Source organism: Vipera berus (assembly GCF_964194415.1).
Source record: "Vipera berus genome assembly, chromosome: 2".
Taxonomy (NCBI): domain Eukaryota; kingdom Metazoa; phylum Chordata; class Lepidosauria; order Squamata; family Viperidae; genus Vipera; species Vipera berus.
This window is the reverse complement of record NC_138203.1, coordinates 262,918,619-262,935,700: the sequence shown is the minus strand read 5'-3', so window position 1 is coordinate 262,935,700 and position 17,082 is coordinate 262,918,619. Positions and strand designations below refer to the sequence as shown.

The 17,082-nt window shown below is 45.0% G+C and overlaps 1 protein-coding gene across 2 annotated transcripts in view; it reads left to right on the top strand.

The window, feature by feature from the left end:
- LOC308663789 (laminin subunit beta-1-like) overlaps positions 1-3,401 on the top strand; it is an 88,087-nt gene extending 84,686 nt beyond the window's left edge. For both annotated transcript variants that reach the window (XM_081320482.1, XM_081320483.1), the window contains one exon: positions 794-3,401. In XM_081320482.1, coding sequence (XP_081176608.1) covers positions 794-927 — 134 coding nt within the window. In that variant the 3' untranslated portion in view covers positions 928-3,401. The remainder of the gene's footprint in view (positions 1-793) is intronic.
- The last annotated feature ends 13,681 nt before the right edge of the window (positions 3,402-17,082 follow it).

The following is a 17,082-nucleotide window of genomic DNA, read 5'->3' as shown; positions in this document are numbered from 1 at the left end:
TATCCTTCTATCCCCCCACCATCAGAACAGGATGAGAAATGAAACATTTTCTTCTTCCTCCTCAAGGAAAAAAAACAGTCCAGTCGCCTTTTGAATAAAACAGCACCTTTGAGATTACCTACTCCAGTGTGCCATTACCCCAGGCTAAGCAACCCACTGAACAATAGCAGAGGATCATAAATATCCTGATTATTTAGGGAGTTAGGGACCTAGTTAAGCACACCATGCGAACATAGCACAGTAAGTCGCACGACGAAAATTATCTCGGGAGTTTTTAGAAAATGTCCAAAAGTAAAGAAGTTATGATTTCAAGGAAACTCTGACTTGGGAAATGGTTTGCATGTCACTTTAGTAGATGCTGGGAGATTTAAATTAATATCGGTGCAGCTATTCAAGGCAAGGCAAGTTTTGTAAAATAAATTCGGGGCCGTTATTATCACCCAAATTCTGAGTTTTAAAGTAACAGTAAGGATCTGAATCCATCATTTCTTCTTTTCATAATTTAATTGCTTTGGCATTTTGTTTCATCCATCTCCTCACTCCCCTTAATGGAGAGAGAGAGAGAAAAAAAAACCTTGCTACTTCAGGACGGCCTTTCCTAATCTGGGGCCTTTAGGTGCAATGGAATTCCTGGTCTGCATCTTAGTGTAGCTAAAGCTGCAGCTTTGCCAAGCTGGATAGAAACTCTGGGTGTTGCAGAATTATAAATCCTCTGCTTCTGAGAGACACCCAGAAAGTGTTCCAGAGACTGTAATGTCCCAGCTTTTAAAAAAATTTCTGGCTGTTCTTTCAGAATTGGAGAAGCGCTTTGAGGACAATGAGAAAGAAATGACAAGCAAAACCACAAAACTGCAGGAGTTGGAGGAAACTGCAAAGGGATTGCTGAAGTATATCCAAGAGAAAGCCACTGCCTACGCTACCTGCTAAGTTCAAGGCTTCTGTGGACAGCCCTCTGGCTTGGCTTCCTGCCAGCTCCAAACACAACGATGGTATGGTGCTTTCTACTGATGTCCATAACTGGTTTCTTAAGAGACAAGGCTTTGGCGGTAAATCCAGAGTTTTAATGTAATCCAGATCATTTCATCCTCAACTGTCTGTAGCACTTAAATCCACCCGGGATCAGATATTAATAGGATGATTCTAATGTGAATATTTTGTAGAAACAATGAGTCTAGACCATGTTTTGACCCAGGATTCTGGAACATAGGCTAGTTTCTGAAGATACATATCAGCTGGACAGATAGAATATTTCCGTTGTAGTCGTAGAATGGGAACCAGTTTGGTGTAGTGGTTAAGGCACTAGACTAGAGACCAGGAGATTATGAGTTTTAGTCCTGCCTTAAGGGATGAACCAGCTAGGTGACCTTGGGCCAGTCACTCACTCTTCCCTAGAAAATAGGCACGGGTAAACCACTTCTGCAATCTTGCCAAGAAAACAGCAGAGACTTGTCCGGGCAATTGCCACAAGTCAACCATGATTTGAAGGCATCAAAATTGTTATCCTAGTCATGGAAAAACTTCCTCGTTCAACAACCTCTTCCTACGATTCATAAAGTTATTTTCATTATAGTGTGGAAACAACTATAATTTCTGTATCGTCCAGGCTGCCAATATGAATGCCATAAAAACCGAATTTAACCTACTGCCATTCAAGACTACTGATCAGTTCCCTCTCCTGACATCTTTTTAATTATTTGTGTCCTTATTTTTTTAATAAAGTAATGCACATATATGTAAAAATGATTAATAATTTTCTAAAAGAGATATTCCTATCCTGGTTCCCTCAACTCCAATTGTCATCAATTTGCAACCAGGTGTTGATTACAGCTACACACATACAAACTCAAAATTAGGAGAATTTCCCTAGTCGTGACAACTGTTAAACAGCGAAACGGTCCCCCTGCTGGAATCATGGGAGCTGGTGGTTTTCAAACAAAGGCTGAATAACCATTTGCATGACATGGTATAAAGATTTCTTCCCTGGGCAGGTGTTGGACTTACTAGAAGATCTCCATGGTCCTTTTCAACTTACTATCGTATGATTTTAAATCCGACACCACTGGTTTGGAGACGACTGCGGGCCATGACCCAATATTGACCTCCTGTGAATACTTATTGAAGGTCTCCTAGGTCCTTCTCCAGATGACGAACTTCTGTTAGTGAGTTAATGCCAGTAATGAGTGTTTTGGGTTACCAATTATAGCCATCAGCACACATTAGTATTATTATTTTTTTAAAAAAATCTAATCATGGAAAGCATGCTTAGCATGGCTTCTGGAATTCTTTCCAACCCCTTAAGAGTGGCTCCATTCTGGGTCACATGACCAGGATAAGTGGGGCTTAAGAATAGAGCAGTTGGTAGCATTCTATTATGGGTCTCCCATAGGGATAACAGAATGACAAGAGTTGAAAGGGCCCATGGAAGTCTTCTTGTCCAACCCCCTGCAGGAAACCCTATACCATTTCAGACAAATGGTTGTCCAATCTCATCTTTAAAGCTTCCAGTGTTGGAGCATCCACAACTTCTGGAGGCAAGTCGTTCCACTGATTAATTGTTCTAACTGTCAGGAAATTTCTCCAGGTTGCTTTTCTCCTTGATTAGTTTCCATCCATTGTCCTGTCTTCAGCTGCTCTGGAGAATAACATGACTCCCTCTTCCTTGTGGCAACCCCTGAGATATTGGAACACTGCTACCATGTCGTACCCAATTCCAGCAACCTTTCTTTATATGTTTCAGCCTCCAGTCCCCTAATGGGGACTGGGATGCCTGTTTCTGAACTTTATTATTCCCCATCAGATCTATCCCATTTTCCAACTCCATTTTTCTTTTGTTGATTTCTTCCCATGCGCACCCCCCTCAAATATGATCCAGTTTGCATCAGTTTTGCTGATGGAAAGACATATAGGCAGACGGATAGACAGGCATAAGCCTAAATCCCTTTACATAATTTATTTCCAACATTCTGTCGGGCTGGGAATAATAAAAAAGAGTGAAACAGATCCACACCTATTGTAATCCTAATACCTTAGGGTGAACTCTAGTTCTCTTATTCCCCCGTACTGCAGCAAAATGTAAGGAGAGAAGAGGGTTCCCCATAGGCCAGACATGTCAAACACAAGGCCCGGGGGCCAGATCCGGCCCACAAAGTGGTTTCATGTGGCCTGCGAAGCCATCCTGAAAACAGTGAGGGAACGGCCCCCACTGCCTTGGCCCTGGCCCAGAGACCCTCCTTCTGCCAGAGACCCTCAGATCTGTCCCACTCTTGCCCGGGCCCCCATAGGCACCCTTGATGCGAACGATGTAGAGCTGGCCACGCCCACCCAGTAGGCCATACGCACTCTAGCCACGCCCACCCAGTAGGCCACGCCCACCATGGCCATAACCCCCCCGCCCCCCACGAGGGCAATCTCAATGCTAATGCGGCCCTCAATGAAATTGAGTTTGACACCCCTGCCATAGGCTGTTGATGAACTTTCCACCAGAATTGATTGTATGGAGATGGAGAATTGGACAGCTTAGCCAATGATCAGTTAGAGATGATTTGTTGAGATGAGGTAGGAAATTCCCTTTTAACCACAATGGCAAAAGCAGAATAATCAATTAATGAAAGTTTTACTTTATTTACATCTCTCCTCCCCTTCAGACCCATCCGGTACAGTACAGCTGGCACTGAAGGCCATCTTAGATTTCATGAAGTCTTTGCTTTTTCTTTCTTTTCATTCCATCCATCATTCAGTTTGATTTCCACAGCCATTTCTACCTACTTCTCTAGAGAAGACTGCGTTTCAAAGCTAATTAGATCGATATTTATCCCAATATAGTGTACCCTCCTCTGTTTAATGTTTTCCTGTTTACAGATGTAATTATCTGGAGATAAAGAAATGCCTCACCACCCCTCTTGAGTTTTCCTAACTTAATGGAACTAGACGTCTGTGTTCTGAATTCTTCCCTGTTTTATTGGCCGAATGGGCCATGTCTAATTCAGCCGCAGGATGGAAAATAAGGGTGCCACTTCTACAAAGGGGAATTTTAAAATGTTCTCTCCTTGTAGTAATAAAGCCTTTGACCTTTCTGATTTTCTGGTATGTATTTATATATCTGGGCCTCCTCATATACTAATCTTATTTATGCTTCAAGGAATTCCTGTGAACCCTGAACTCTGAAAATGCAGCTAGAGCTTTTGGTTTTAACTTATCTGCTTGTGAAGGAAAGATCTTTGGGAATCCCTTATTCTTTGCTGAGGCAATTTTTCCTGGCCTATGCTTTTAATAAAGACTTGCCTATCCTAGTGTTTTCCAAACATATTGGACTCAAACCCTCGTCATTCTCAGCCAACATGGGGAGAAAATGTGTAGGGGTCAGACAAAAATTAAACATATGTGAGTCTTTTTCACAACAATATCAGATCTCTCTGCTTTTATCACACCCACAGTATTAAAAGAAAGGATTAACAGCAGAAGCTAAACATGGTCTTTAAATAAAAGGAAAGAACACTGCTACGCTTATTTCTAGATACCAACAGGCAGTGCTTTTTTTTAAAAAGAAAAAGGTGCTGGAACTCACACATGTCATACAACCTGCCTTGCCTACCCTACAAGGTTCCATCCAAAAAAGGTGCCGGAACTCCGTTCTGAGCGTTCTTATGAGAAAAAAAGCCCTGCCAACAGGTAATCTTTGACAACTGAGATCAGAATTTCCATTGCTAAGAAAGGCAGGAGCCAAGTGATTTTACAACCTTTTTTGCCCCAGAGAAGTGAATCCAGCTTCCCCCCACTGATTTTGCTTCTTAGAAGTCATCTGGGAAGATTGCAAGTGGTGATCGCATGATCCTGGGATGTTGCCATTATTGTAAATACATGCTGCCGTTTGCCAAGCTTCCAAATTTTGGATCATATGATTATGGGAATGCTTGATGGTTATACAGTAAATATGAGGTTCGTAATGCCATAGAAAAGTCTACTGCTCCCCCCGATTAGGATACAGTGATAATTTTCCATCTGTTTCTCAACAGGTTGGATAAATTTGGGGCTAATGAAATCTGTCACCTAACCTGCATGGCAATGACTCATTTGTTCATATTCATCCGTCTGCTTCAGTCTGTCACTGTATTATTATTTCAGTTTTACACACACACACACACACACACACACACAGAGAGAGAGAGAGAGAGAGAGAGAGAGAGAGAGAGAGAGAGAGAGATTGACTGATCAATTGATCAAAAAGAATTAGTTCTTATTTTCTAGCTAAGAAGTCCTGCCAAGGTTCCAAATGTTCTTAGTTCACAAAATAGATAAGCAGCCTTTTTTATCATATCACACTGATTTTTCCCCCTCTCATATAGCTTTTATGTGGAAATGACTTGCCAAAATTCACAGAGCTTGGCAGAGGAAGGGAAGTATTTACAGTATGTCTCCCGGAGCAATGCCGCCCTAAAGGATTATTCCTAGATTGACAGTAGAAACAAGATAACATTCTGCAGCTGGAAATAAGATTGCCCTTTTAGAATGAATCAGCTGATTGAAGCAGGCAGGGTTGGACAGTCCAGACTGCTGGATTTGTTGGATGTGCAGTGCATGCTTTTGACAAACTGGCCTTTAGCTCTGAGTGAGGAATCTTTGTTTTGCTGTCCCTTCCCGACCGTACAGCCTCAGAGCAGCAACTGCCAGCATGGGTGGAACTTGATAGGTCCGTTTCATTTTGTACCCTCAGAGAAGGTCCCTTTCTGGAATCTCCGACTGGCAGTGGAACGATCCCTCGAAGGATCCCACCTCACCTAAAAGGGAGAGAGGGAGACATGCCTAACTTGCATTAGAGAATTAAGAACTGTGCTCAGCTCTCCGCATGAAAAGGAGCAAGCTAGGGGAAGCACATTCCAGCCCATCGGGAAGACCAGCCCACTTTGTACATGAGAAAAGCTGGAGTCCGCTCTCCTTAGCAAGGATGGGAGTCTGTCCGCCCAGTGCAGGAAGGAGCGGGGGGGGGGGGGAATGGGTACTGTATTAAGAAATAGGCGGACATGACACTGGCAAGTCAACTAGTAGTACAGATTATTTACTAGCCAGCCCTCTACTTGTGAAAGATCATTTAAAACCAGATTATTCACCAAGGGAACTACTGTAGAAGCTGAATTCTTGAGCCTGGAGCCATAGAAAGTGGAATTAATCTGACAAACTGGAATGCAGACCATCCTCTCTCTTTTTTGAAATGCCAGGACAACATAACAACATAGTTGTGGATGAGTTTGTTGTGCTTTATCTGTAACAACTGGAGCAGATCAGCTCCCTGCACCCGTGTTCTTCACTTGTAGAGTCTGGAAGTGACATTCAGAAATGGAGAGCTACATTCCTTTGAACACCCAAGGAGGTCAGCTTCGGAAAAAGGGAAATTAGCCCATCCCTCCCCCCACTTCCGGAGTGTTACCGTATTTTTCCTGTAGAAAAATAATTTTAATTCCTAGACATTTCCCATTCACAGTTATAGCCTTTGGAACTTACAGATACGCTGTAGACAGAGAGTCAGAGTGCAATGTGTGGAATTGATAGAAAAGAAAATATATATATATTTTTCCACACTTGCAGCCGTGACACAAACAAGTCCTTTTTGACAAGAACTCATGATTTTATTTTCAACTCATACTAGCCTATGAGGGAGATAGCCTCGGACAATGGAATGACTGCCCAGTTCTAGAATGGAGATTTTCCAGCCCTTGAATTCAATATCTTTTCCATGTCTTTATTTCTTTTTTCTTGATGATCTTTCCAAAGGATCTTTCAAATGTAATTCTTTAAGTATATAACCTGGACTGTTCCCTGGCCAAACTCTCTAAGAATCAGAGATAAGAAAAAATACTGGAGATTGTTGCATTTCAGGACAGTTTATGACCACAAAATAGACCTTATTGCAGTACCGTTAAGAACGAAAATCACTCTTTCTTAGTATATGTTGGGTATCTTATACAATCTTAGATAATTCAGTCTTTTTTTAAAAAGCAAAGATACATTCCTACATGGGTCAAAGAAAAGTTTTGTCGTTCATATAAGGATGTGTCCCCTTCTCTTGTAAATCTGTGCTCACCACTCTGCAGATGTTTAAAACAATTTTAAAGTACCATAAAACTCCATAAAATTACATTTAGAGGCTTCACTGAGGCTTTTAGTTGTCTGCCATAACAATACACCGAGGAAGAATTTTTTGAATCCTCACTATGGAAACAAAATACTGGAACAGAATAGAGAAATCCAGCAATATTTCATGAACATTCATATGGGCTGAGAACAGCCATATAAGACCGGTAAGAGCAACAGTTCTCAGTTATATAAATTGAATTGCTATATGGTTGTACACAGCTAAAATTAATATCGATGTTCTGCGGTAGCATTAATCATTACAGACATTACACTGAGAAGTTTATACTGATGTCTAGTTTGTAAAGTTCCCAGAAACATCTGGCTGCTATTGAAAGCAAAATTAGAGGCTTATCCAGACTCTCAGTTATCCAGGAGGGTTGAATTTGTGTGTCCTACTAATTGGACTGTCATCATTGTGTTGCCGAAAGAGCAGTTCCAGACAGACCATGGCTTTCTTCCAAATATATATACCAAACCCTCTTGGTCCATAAATTGCAACTGGAATTGCAGCCGATTTTCCATGGTCTCTGGATTATTGTACTTTTTTTTACATGGCTTGGTTTTATTCTCCATCAGCGGTATTGACATGGGGGCTATAAATGAGAAAAGAGAGCCTGACTATGGATAGTCCTCAACAACTGGTCCAGAATTTCCATTGCTAAGCAAGGCAGTTGTTAAACAAGTCATGCCTGATTTTATGACCCATTTTGCTACTGTTGTTAAGACAATCACATGAATTACATGAGTTATGAATTACATGAATTATGCAGTCATTAAACAAATCCGGCTTCCCTTATTGACATTGCATGTCAGAAGCTGGCTGGAAAGGTTGCAAAGGACAGTCATGTAACCCACATGCGGGTTGCCAACTGCCCAAATTCTGATCAAGTGACTGTGGGGATGTTACAATGTTTGTAAGTGCAAGGACAGTTTTATGTCACTTTTTTCAATGCTGTTGTAACTTAAAAAGTCACTAAATGAATGGTTGTAAGTCAAAGACAACCTGTAACTGAGAGTCCCTTGTGAAAACATCAGTTATCATAAAGATCTGTTTGGTGTAAAACAGCTACTTCTTACGAATTCAAATCTCAGCTGTTGCCACCCACAAAATGCCCCCCCAAAATCTTACTGTATAATGTTCCTTTGAATCAGAAATGGCATCCTTCTACTGAAGCAATGTTTTGGAATATTTTAATACTTATAAACATGTTAGCAGAAAATACTTAGCATTCACTGTCTTTTTAAAAAAAGGATTATAAAGTGCTACCCAATGCAAAGGTTATAAACAATGTGGGTCTATCAAATTGTGTTAGGTACACCTTCCTGATGTCATCGGTCATATCATTTCTAACACAAGCATCTCCACCTGTGGGTTTGTTACATGTTTTGTGCCAGCCCATGGCAGTTCCCCAAATAGGTCATCAGATGGAGCAAAGAGGCTTCTTTGCTCCCCTGCAGCAGCCCCATTGGCGAGAGAGTTTTATGGCTAGGGAGGGGCCGAGACCCCCCATAAATACCTCTGCTCTGGGGCTGCCTCTTTGCTTCCAGTTCTGCTTCTCTTTCTATTCTCTCGCATGCATCCTCTATCTTACAAGCATGGATGCTTCCATGCCATATAGCTCTTTTTATATAACCTGTCGATGAATAAAGCTTCATAATGACTGCATCTCTGCATTCTGCCTATTTCACTTGGAAGCACCTTAACGTTCCATCGATCTCTTGTGAAAGCTGCTTCTCAAGTTGGTAGCAGAGAGGATGGTTAAAGGGAACGCTTCCAAAGCCTGCAGCTAATGCCTAGATTTGAAACTGAAATGGATGGCCGGAAATCGCAGATTGTGACCAGGAGTCTTCAATCAAGATTAACAGCTCTAGCCCCTGAAGCAAGCCCCACTCCAGGTGAGAGCACAGATGGCTTCCTTCTGCACGCCACAGAGGGAAGCTTGGAAGTTTTACAGTCCAACCAAGACTGTCAAGATGCAGCAGAAGTGCTCCGGGCCCAACGCAAGCAACGCGTGGATCAAATGTCTACACCGGAATGCAAGGAACTGCTCCTAAAACTCCTTGAAGTACAGGAGACCCCACAAGCCTCTCCACGAAGGACATCAGTGCAGAAGGACTATGGATGCCGGGTAAGCCCCCCCCTCAGCCACCACGAGGCTCCTCAATATGGCGCCTGCCACCCTGAGTAACCCCGGGACCCCAGGGCTTTCGGCGCGAAATCCCCTGCCTAACTGTGACCTACAGCTTCCTGGGGCAACAGGAAACAAGATGGCTGCGCCCAGGGAGACCGCATGGCCCGGCACAGGAAGCAAGATGGCAGCCCCCTGTGCGCCCACATTTTCTAACAAAGAAAGGCCTCAACTAAGTCTGGAGGCCCAGCAACCCCTGGCATCCAGCCATAGCAACATGCAAACTCCTGGGCTCTCTCCAGCAGAAACCCTCGTGACCTATGATGGCTATAAGACTGCTCATTACCCCCCAAGGCCCCCGACCCTCTCTCCGGGGCCCCCAGCCTTCCTTTCGCCCCCGCCCAGGCGCTCTCCTTACTTGGCCTTCGGGGGGGGGGTTGGCCCCCTCCTCCAGCATCGGCTTTAGCCATCCCCAAGGTCTTCAGGAACAGCGATGGGCTTCTCAAGGCAATCCAGGGCCGGGGGGGCTCCAGGAAGGATTTCCAGAGCATTTTCAAAACCAAGTGCCGGCCGGCAATCTTGGGCTCCGCCCACCCCCTGATCACATGTTTTCCAGACATGCCCAGTACGGGCTTTTTAACCCAGAAGGGGGGCCATCTGAAAATCAGAGAAATATACCACCAACGCCCACTAGAGGGGTACCTTTACCATTTTTTTCAATGCCAACCTCCCAGATGCTGGAGGAATGGGATAAAACGTTTCTGGCTGCGTCCACGTTGAATCCCAACTTTGAAAAACTGAAAATTGGGGGTGAGAACTACCACAGTTGGAATAGAAATTTGCAGGTATGTCTATTAAAGGATGGGATTCTTGAAATGGCCATGAACCCACCACCTTTCCCGTGGAGCTCACGAGAAGAGTGGCTTCATAGACAGACTTTTTCCACTCTGATGGCATCCATCGATGATAATTTGTTCCCTAGCATTCCAGATGGACTCACAGCTTGCGCAGTTTGGCGCTTATTGTACAATTTATTCAACAGCAAGAGCATGGGTTCTCTCACCAGACTCACAACTGAGTTTTACAACACAAGACTCAGATTTGGGGCCAGCATGGCAGAACATCTTGGAAAATTAAAATCCCTCAGGGCGCAACTAATGTCCAAAAATTACCGAATACCTGAAGAGAACTTGGTTGCAGTTATCGTGGCTTCCCTGGACAAAAGTTGGAACAATTTTATTATTTCCCTGGAAGGGGGCAGGGATGGACCCATGCCTCTGTCCTATCTCGAGGGCAGACTCATTGACGAAGATAGCAGACGTAGACATACGGGAGAATACAACAGAGCCACCAGCCAGCCAGCCAGCACACGACACCGCAACTCAGAGCGGGTTAATGCTCTGCTCAAGTGTTTCACCTGTGGCTCTGAGGGGCACCTCAAGAAGGACTGCCCCCATTTTCAACAAGGCCCCAAGCGTGGTCCCAATCAAGGTAGGGGCAAGGGACAAGGAAGGGGCCGTGGCGGGGCCAAAAGTACTAACAATCTTGTGTCTACCTGTGCCCCCACCACAAGAGCTGATAGCTCCACTGACTTATGGTTACTGGACTCTGGAGCTTCTTCTCACATTACCTAATGTGAGTCAAGGTTTTAAAAGGTTAAAGAAAATTAACTCATCTGTCAAGGTGGCCAACGGTGATAAAGCTTTAGTTATTGGGGAGGGCACGGTTTCTCTACCCGGGCTTGGAAAAGTTGAAGGTGTCTTACACGCGCCCTCTATTGCCAACAACCTGTTGAGCATTATCAAGTTATGCGACGATGACGGGGTGGAAGTTTTATTTCGCAAAGGGGGAGGTCATGTCACCCGGGACCAGAGGGTCATTGGAAATATAGCCATCATAGATGATTTGCCATATTTCTCCCCCTTAGAAGGGGCCTCACAGACAACCCCAAGGCTGCTTAACGACCGCAAGGGTGAAGCGGTTGCATCCAAGCCCCCACAGCAAGGCAGTGTGGATAAGAAATCCCAACCTCAGGTGTCACCTGAAGCACCGCTCAAGGCTACCAAAGCCAAGAGGGTGTCAGTCGGGAAGCCACTCCACGATAAGTGTGCCCATATTTTGCACCGAAGATTAGGTCATGCAAGCTTCCCTGTGGTTAAAAAGACGGGAGAGTTTGCTGAGGGAGTCCAGCTCAAAGATTGTGAGGTGTTCCTGGACTGTGCAATCTGTAAGAAGTCAAAGAGGAAGGCTGCGCCTATTCCAAAAACATCACTGCGTAAGACCCAATTCCCATATCAACTAGTTCATGTTGATTTGGTCGGGCCTTTCACACCATCCCTAGGGAAAAGTCAGTATTTTCTCACTGCAGTTGATGATTTTTCACGGTACGGCCATGTGTATATCCTCACAGAAAAATCTGAAGCCTTTGATGCCATAAAATCACTCTACAACTTTGTAGAGACCCAGTATAAAACCAAGATTGCACAACTGCAGAGCGACCGCGGGGCTGAGTTCATGTCCCGAAAATTCCAGGACTGGGTAAAGCGTAAGGGCATCCACCATTTTCTTACCGCGCCTTTCACCCCCGCTCAGAATGGTGTAGCAGAGAAAAGAAATGGAGTCCTACAAACTATGATGCGTAGTCTGATTGCAGACGCAGGGGTCGCAGAATCATACTGGGCAGAAGCGGTAAAATACGCCAATTATACCTTAAACCGCACTTGGAGCAGTGTTGTGAACCAGACCCCATATTTCCTAGTTCATGGTAGGAAACCAAATCTTGGACATTTACGTGTGTTTGGGTCATATGCATGGGTTCACATCCCCAAGCAGCTGCGGAAGAAGGGGAGATCTGTCTCCCAGAGACTGAGGTTCTTGGGCTACGCTCCTGGCTCCAAGGCCTACCGTTTCCTGGGAGAAGGGGGCAGGATTGTGACTTCCCAATCTGCCTCCTTCGAAGAGGACTCCAATTGGGCCCAGATACACTCCAATGATCTGAGCCCATATATCAACCGTCCCAGCAAGGGCACACCGACTACGACATCACCTGAGACTTCCACATACCCTGCCACCGACGAAAGTGTGGAACAAGACGAAGATGTCATCCCACCTGGTTCAGATGGGGAGGATGAGCCGTCCAGTTCCCCAGCAACGCCTCAGAAACCCGCGGAAGAAAAAGGCGGTGAGTGGCAGAAGGTAAGGAGGTCAAAGCGGTCCAACAAAGGCATCCCGCCAAAGAGAATTGACATTGGGCACATCGCGTCTGTTAACAGCGTTGTGGTCACCCCAAAATCCTTCTCTGACATCCAGGAGCTGCCCATCGAAGAACAGGAGAAATGGCAGCTCGCGATGGAGAAGGAAATGCAGAGCTTAAAACAACTCAAGGTCTTCACCCCCCAGCAACCTCCAAAGGAGAGGAAAGTCATTGGCACAAGGTGGGTTTACAAGGCAAAACCACTTGCCAATGGCCTCTACCTGTATAAGGCCCGTTTGGTAGCTCAGGGATTCGCCCAACGCTATATGGAAGACTATGGCGAGACATACTCTCCAACTGTCCGGGCAGAGAGCGTCAAGACCGCCCTCGTGACTGCAGCTGCTCTGGGGGAGGAAGTCTTCCAATTCGACATCCAGACGGCTTACCTCCACGCCAAATTGGACCGGCAGATCTACGTGAAGGCCCCTCCTGGCTACCAGCAAGAAGGGGAAAATACATGGTTACTTCACAAAGGGTTATATGGTCTCAAGCAGTCAGGGAAATTATGGTATGACTGCCTTAGAAAAAGTTTAGAACGAGTTGGTTTCACTGCATCCCGTGCAGATGAATGTGTTTTCACACGCAACTCAAAGGGTACCACAGAAAGGGTGTTAGTTTATGTGGACGACCTACTATATGTAGGACCTGACAAGGAAGGGTGTGATGAATTTGCCAAGGCCCTGGAAGAAAAGTTCACTTTGAAATCTTTGGGGCGGGTTGATAAGTACTTGGGTGTGCATATTTTGGCCACTAAGGGGGGGTTCGCTCTATCTCAAAAAGAAAAGATAGAGGAGTTATTGGCCAAATGCAAAATGGCAGAATCTAATCCCACGCATAGCCCAATGCAAAGCGACTTTTACAACCATACTCAAAAGGACGGTCCTGAGTTCACAGATAATACGCTTTACAGATCTGTGATTGGCTCCTTGCTATATATCAGCAATTGGAGCAGGCCTGACATAGCTTTAGCTGTAAATCTATTGTCCAGGCATGTGGAACACCCAAAGGAATTCCACTGGACTGCTGTTAAGAGGGTACTTAGGTACCTCAGGGGCACGACCGATGCCCTCCTTGTGCTGGAACCAGAGAAGGGGAAGACGGCCCAGCTCTCCGCTTACTCAGACGCAGACTGGGCCGGTGACTCCAAAAGTAGGCGGAGCACTTCTGGTTTCCTCATATTGCTAAATGGCTGCCCAATACATTGGCATGTTAGGCAGCAAAAATTTGTTTCTTGCTCCACGGCCGAGGCTGAATTTGCCAGCCTGTCAGACACGGCCAATGATTTGACTTGGTTCAATGAGCTGATAACGAGCATCTGGGCAGCTCCTCCTCTGCCCATCCAAATTCTAGAGGACAACACGGCCGCCATTGCAATCTCGGGGGCTTATGCAGTAGGCTCTAGATCTCGCCACATAGACATACGCTATAAAAATGTCAGACAGCTTGCCAAAGAGGGTTTTATACGTGTAGAGCACTGTAATACAGTTGACCAGATAGCTGATCTGTTCACCAAACCTGTTCCCATTGACCGGCACAACCTTCTGTGTAAGCGTTTGTGTTTGGCCTTCTGAATGTTTTTATACATGTCTATGACACCTGCTCGCCCCCTCACACACATTCACTGGTCCCTGTCATTGGCTGGCAAGAAGGGGAATTGTTACATGTTTTGTGCCAGCCCATGGCAGTTCCCCAAATAGGTCATCAGATGGAGCAAAGAGGCTTCTTTGCTCCCCTGCAGCAGCCCCATTGGCGAGAGAGTTTTATGGCTAGGGAGGGGCCGAGACCCCCCATAAATACCTCTGCTCTGGGGCTGCCTCTTTGCTTCCAGTTCTGCTTCTCTTTCTATTCTCTCGCATGCATCCTCTATCTTACAAGCATGGATGCTTCCATGCCATATAGCTCTTTTTATATAACCTGTCAATGAATAAAGCTTCATAATGACTGCATCTCTGCATTCTGCCTATTTCACTTGGAAGCACCTTAACGTTCCATCGATCTCTTGTGAAAGCTGCTTCTCAAGGTTCTTCCCCCAAAACGTGAGAGATTTTTTGTGTGTGATTACAACAGCAATACAGAAGAAAAGCAACACTAGAAAAACTCCAGGAGAATAATTAATTGGATCATTACATAGTCCCTTTTTTCACTTGTACATAATCATGGCACAAACACACCATTACATGCACAGCATTATGAAGAGCAGGTGGCAGCTGTCACAAAGATGATCTCTGCACAATTTCATACTGTGTGCTAGTTACACCATAGATTGGGAGGCCCTGCTCTCTATCACGCCCTAGTGACCTCCTGGCTGGATTACTGCAATGAATTCTACCTGTGACTGCCATTGAAAACCACCTGGGAGCTACAATTTTATTTATTTGAAATATTTATATAAGCTATATAATAAAACAATACAAACTGTAAAACCATCATAAAAATCCTCCACCCCCACCCCCCAACAACACACCCCTCACATTCAACTGACCACTATGAGCCAACAGTGTGCAGCAGCAACCAAAAAAGCTAATTCAATCCTGGGTTGTATAAACAGAGGCACAGAATCAAGATCACACGAAGTATTAGTACCGCTTTATAAAGCCCTAGTAAGACCACACCTCGAATACTGCAGCCAATTTTGGTCACCATATCACAAAAAAAGATGTTGAGAGTTTGGAAAAAAAAATTCAGAGAAGAGCAACTAAGATGATCAAAGGCCTGGAGACCAAAACATACGAAGAATGGCTGCAGGATTTGGGTTTGGCTAGTCTAAAGAAAAGAAGAAATAGGGGAGACACGATAGCAGTGTTCCAGTATCTGAAGGGCTGCCACAAGGCAGAAGGGGTGAGGTGGTTCACCAGAGCACCAGAGGGAAGGACGAGAAACAATGGCTGGAAGCTGATCAAAGAGAAGCTACCTGGAATTGAGGAGAAACTTCCTGACAGTGAGGGCAATCAACCAGTGGAACAGCTTACTCCCAGAAATCGTGGGTGCTCCATCACTGGAGATTTTGAAGAAGAGACTGGACAATCATTTGTCTGAGATGGCATAGGTTCTCCTGCTTGAGCAGGGGGCTGGACTAGAAGACCTCCAAGGTCTCTTCCAGGTCTATGCTATTCTATTCTGTTCTGTTCTATTTCTTCTACTTGCTAGGGCTCCAGCCAACACACTATCCCAACGCTTGTGGGAAAAAGTTTTCCCGAAAACTAGGAAGGTAGGGGCCTCCAGATCTCAGGGAGAAGGGCTCTCCAAAAGTTAGTGGTAGCTACCAAAAAGGCTCACCACAGGTCCCCCTTCCCAGTTAAGGGAAAGGACGCAGAGAATGCCCACACTATTGGATCTGGTTTGGAGCAGGCAGATACACTCAGGGAGAGGCCATCCCACAACTAACTTGGCCACACATGCCATTCACGGCTTTAAAGATAATAACTAGCACATTGAATTGCACCTGGAAAAGAACTGGAAGCCAGGGCAGATCATGCAGTAGCAATACAACATGGATCACCTTTTGATGCCCAAAACTGCACACACCACTGCATTCTCAACCACTCGTGATTTCTGGATTGTCTTCAAGGGCATCTCTGTGTGGAGAGCGTTGTAGAAATTGTGTAAATGTCAACAAAGAGGGGCAAAAAAAACCCAGAGCTCTGAGGCACCCCTCATTGCAGTCACCAAGGGTTTAACTTCTTACCCACACCCAATGCCACATGAAACTTGCCACAGAGGAAGGAGGAGAACCCTTGCAAAATAGTACCCTCCCCCCATCCCCAGAGTCAGTCCAGTTGAACGCTGGCTCAGCAGAATCAAATGCTGCTAAGAGATCCAGGAGGGCCAGGACAGATGCACTACCCCACTCTGGGGCCCTCCAGAGGTCATCCTCAAGCACAACCAAGGCCATGTTAGTACACTAAGTGGAACTGAACCCTGACTGAAAAGGGTCAGATAATCTGCTTCCATCATGGCCCTCTAAATAACCTTCCTTAAGAGGGAAGGGCCGGTGTTGGGAGACAGGACAAAAGTGGAGTCCAAAGAGGGTGTCTTAAAATGTGTGGTGGACACACTTCAGTAGGCTTATGTAACACTACTATTTTGTGGGCTGCATTGGCTTCCCATTGTCTTCCAGGTGAAATTCAAGGCGTTATCATCTATAAGGCTCTCCATGGCACAGGGTTATTTGTGGGACCGCCTGTTCCCAAAGGTATCTCTCTCTGTCCTACATGCTTGAATGGCCATGCTCTAGATCTCTTCCTGAAACAATCCCATCTGATGGTACCCAAGAGAGATGAATTTTCTGCTGTGCTCTCAGCTAATCATTCCAAATCTCCTCAGGGATAGAGCTGGCCCCAACCTCGTTGGCCATCAGAAAGGCAGTTAAAAACTTGATTTTTCCTTCAGATTTTATGGCTGAGATTATTCGGTTTTCCATCGAGAAAGGGATAGAATTGGGATTTCCTGGTTGTCTGGATTTTAACAGAATTCTCATTTTATTTTCTAATGGTCTATGCACCACTTGGAATCTCAGTGTCAAGACTGGGTAACCTTATCGATTCATTAAATTAAATTAAATTATTTTTTTCT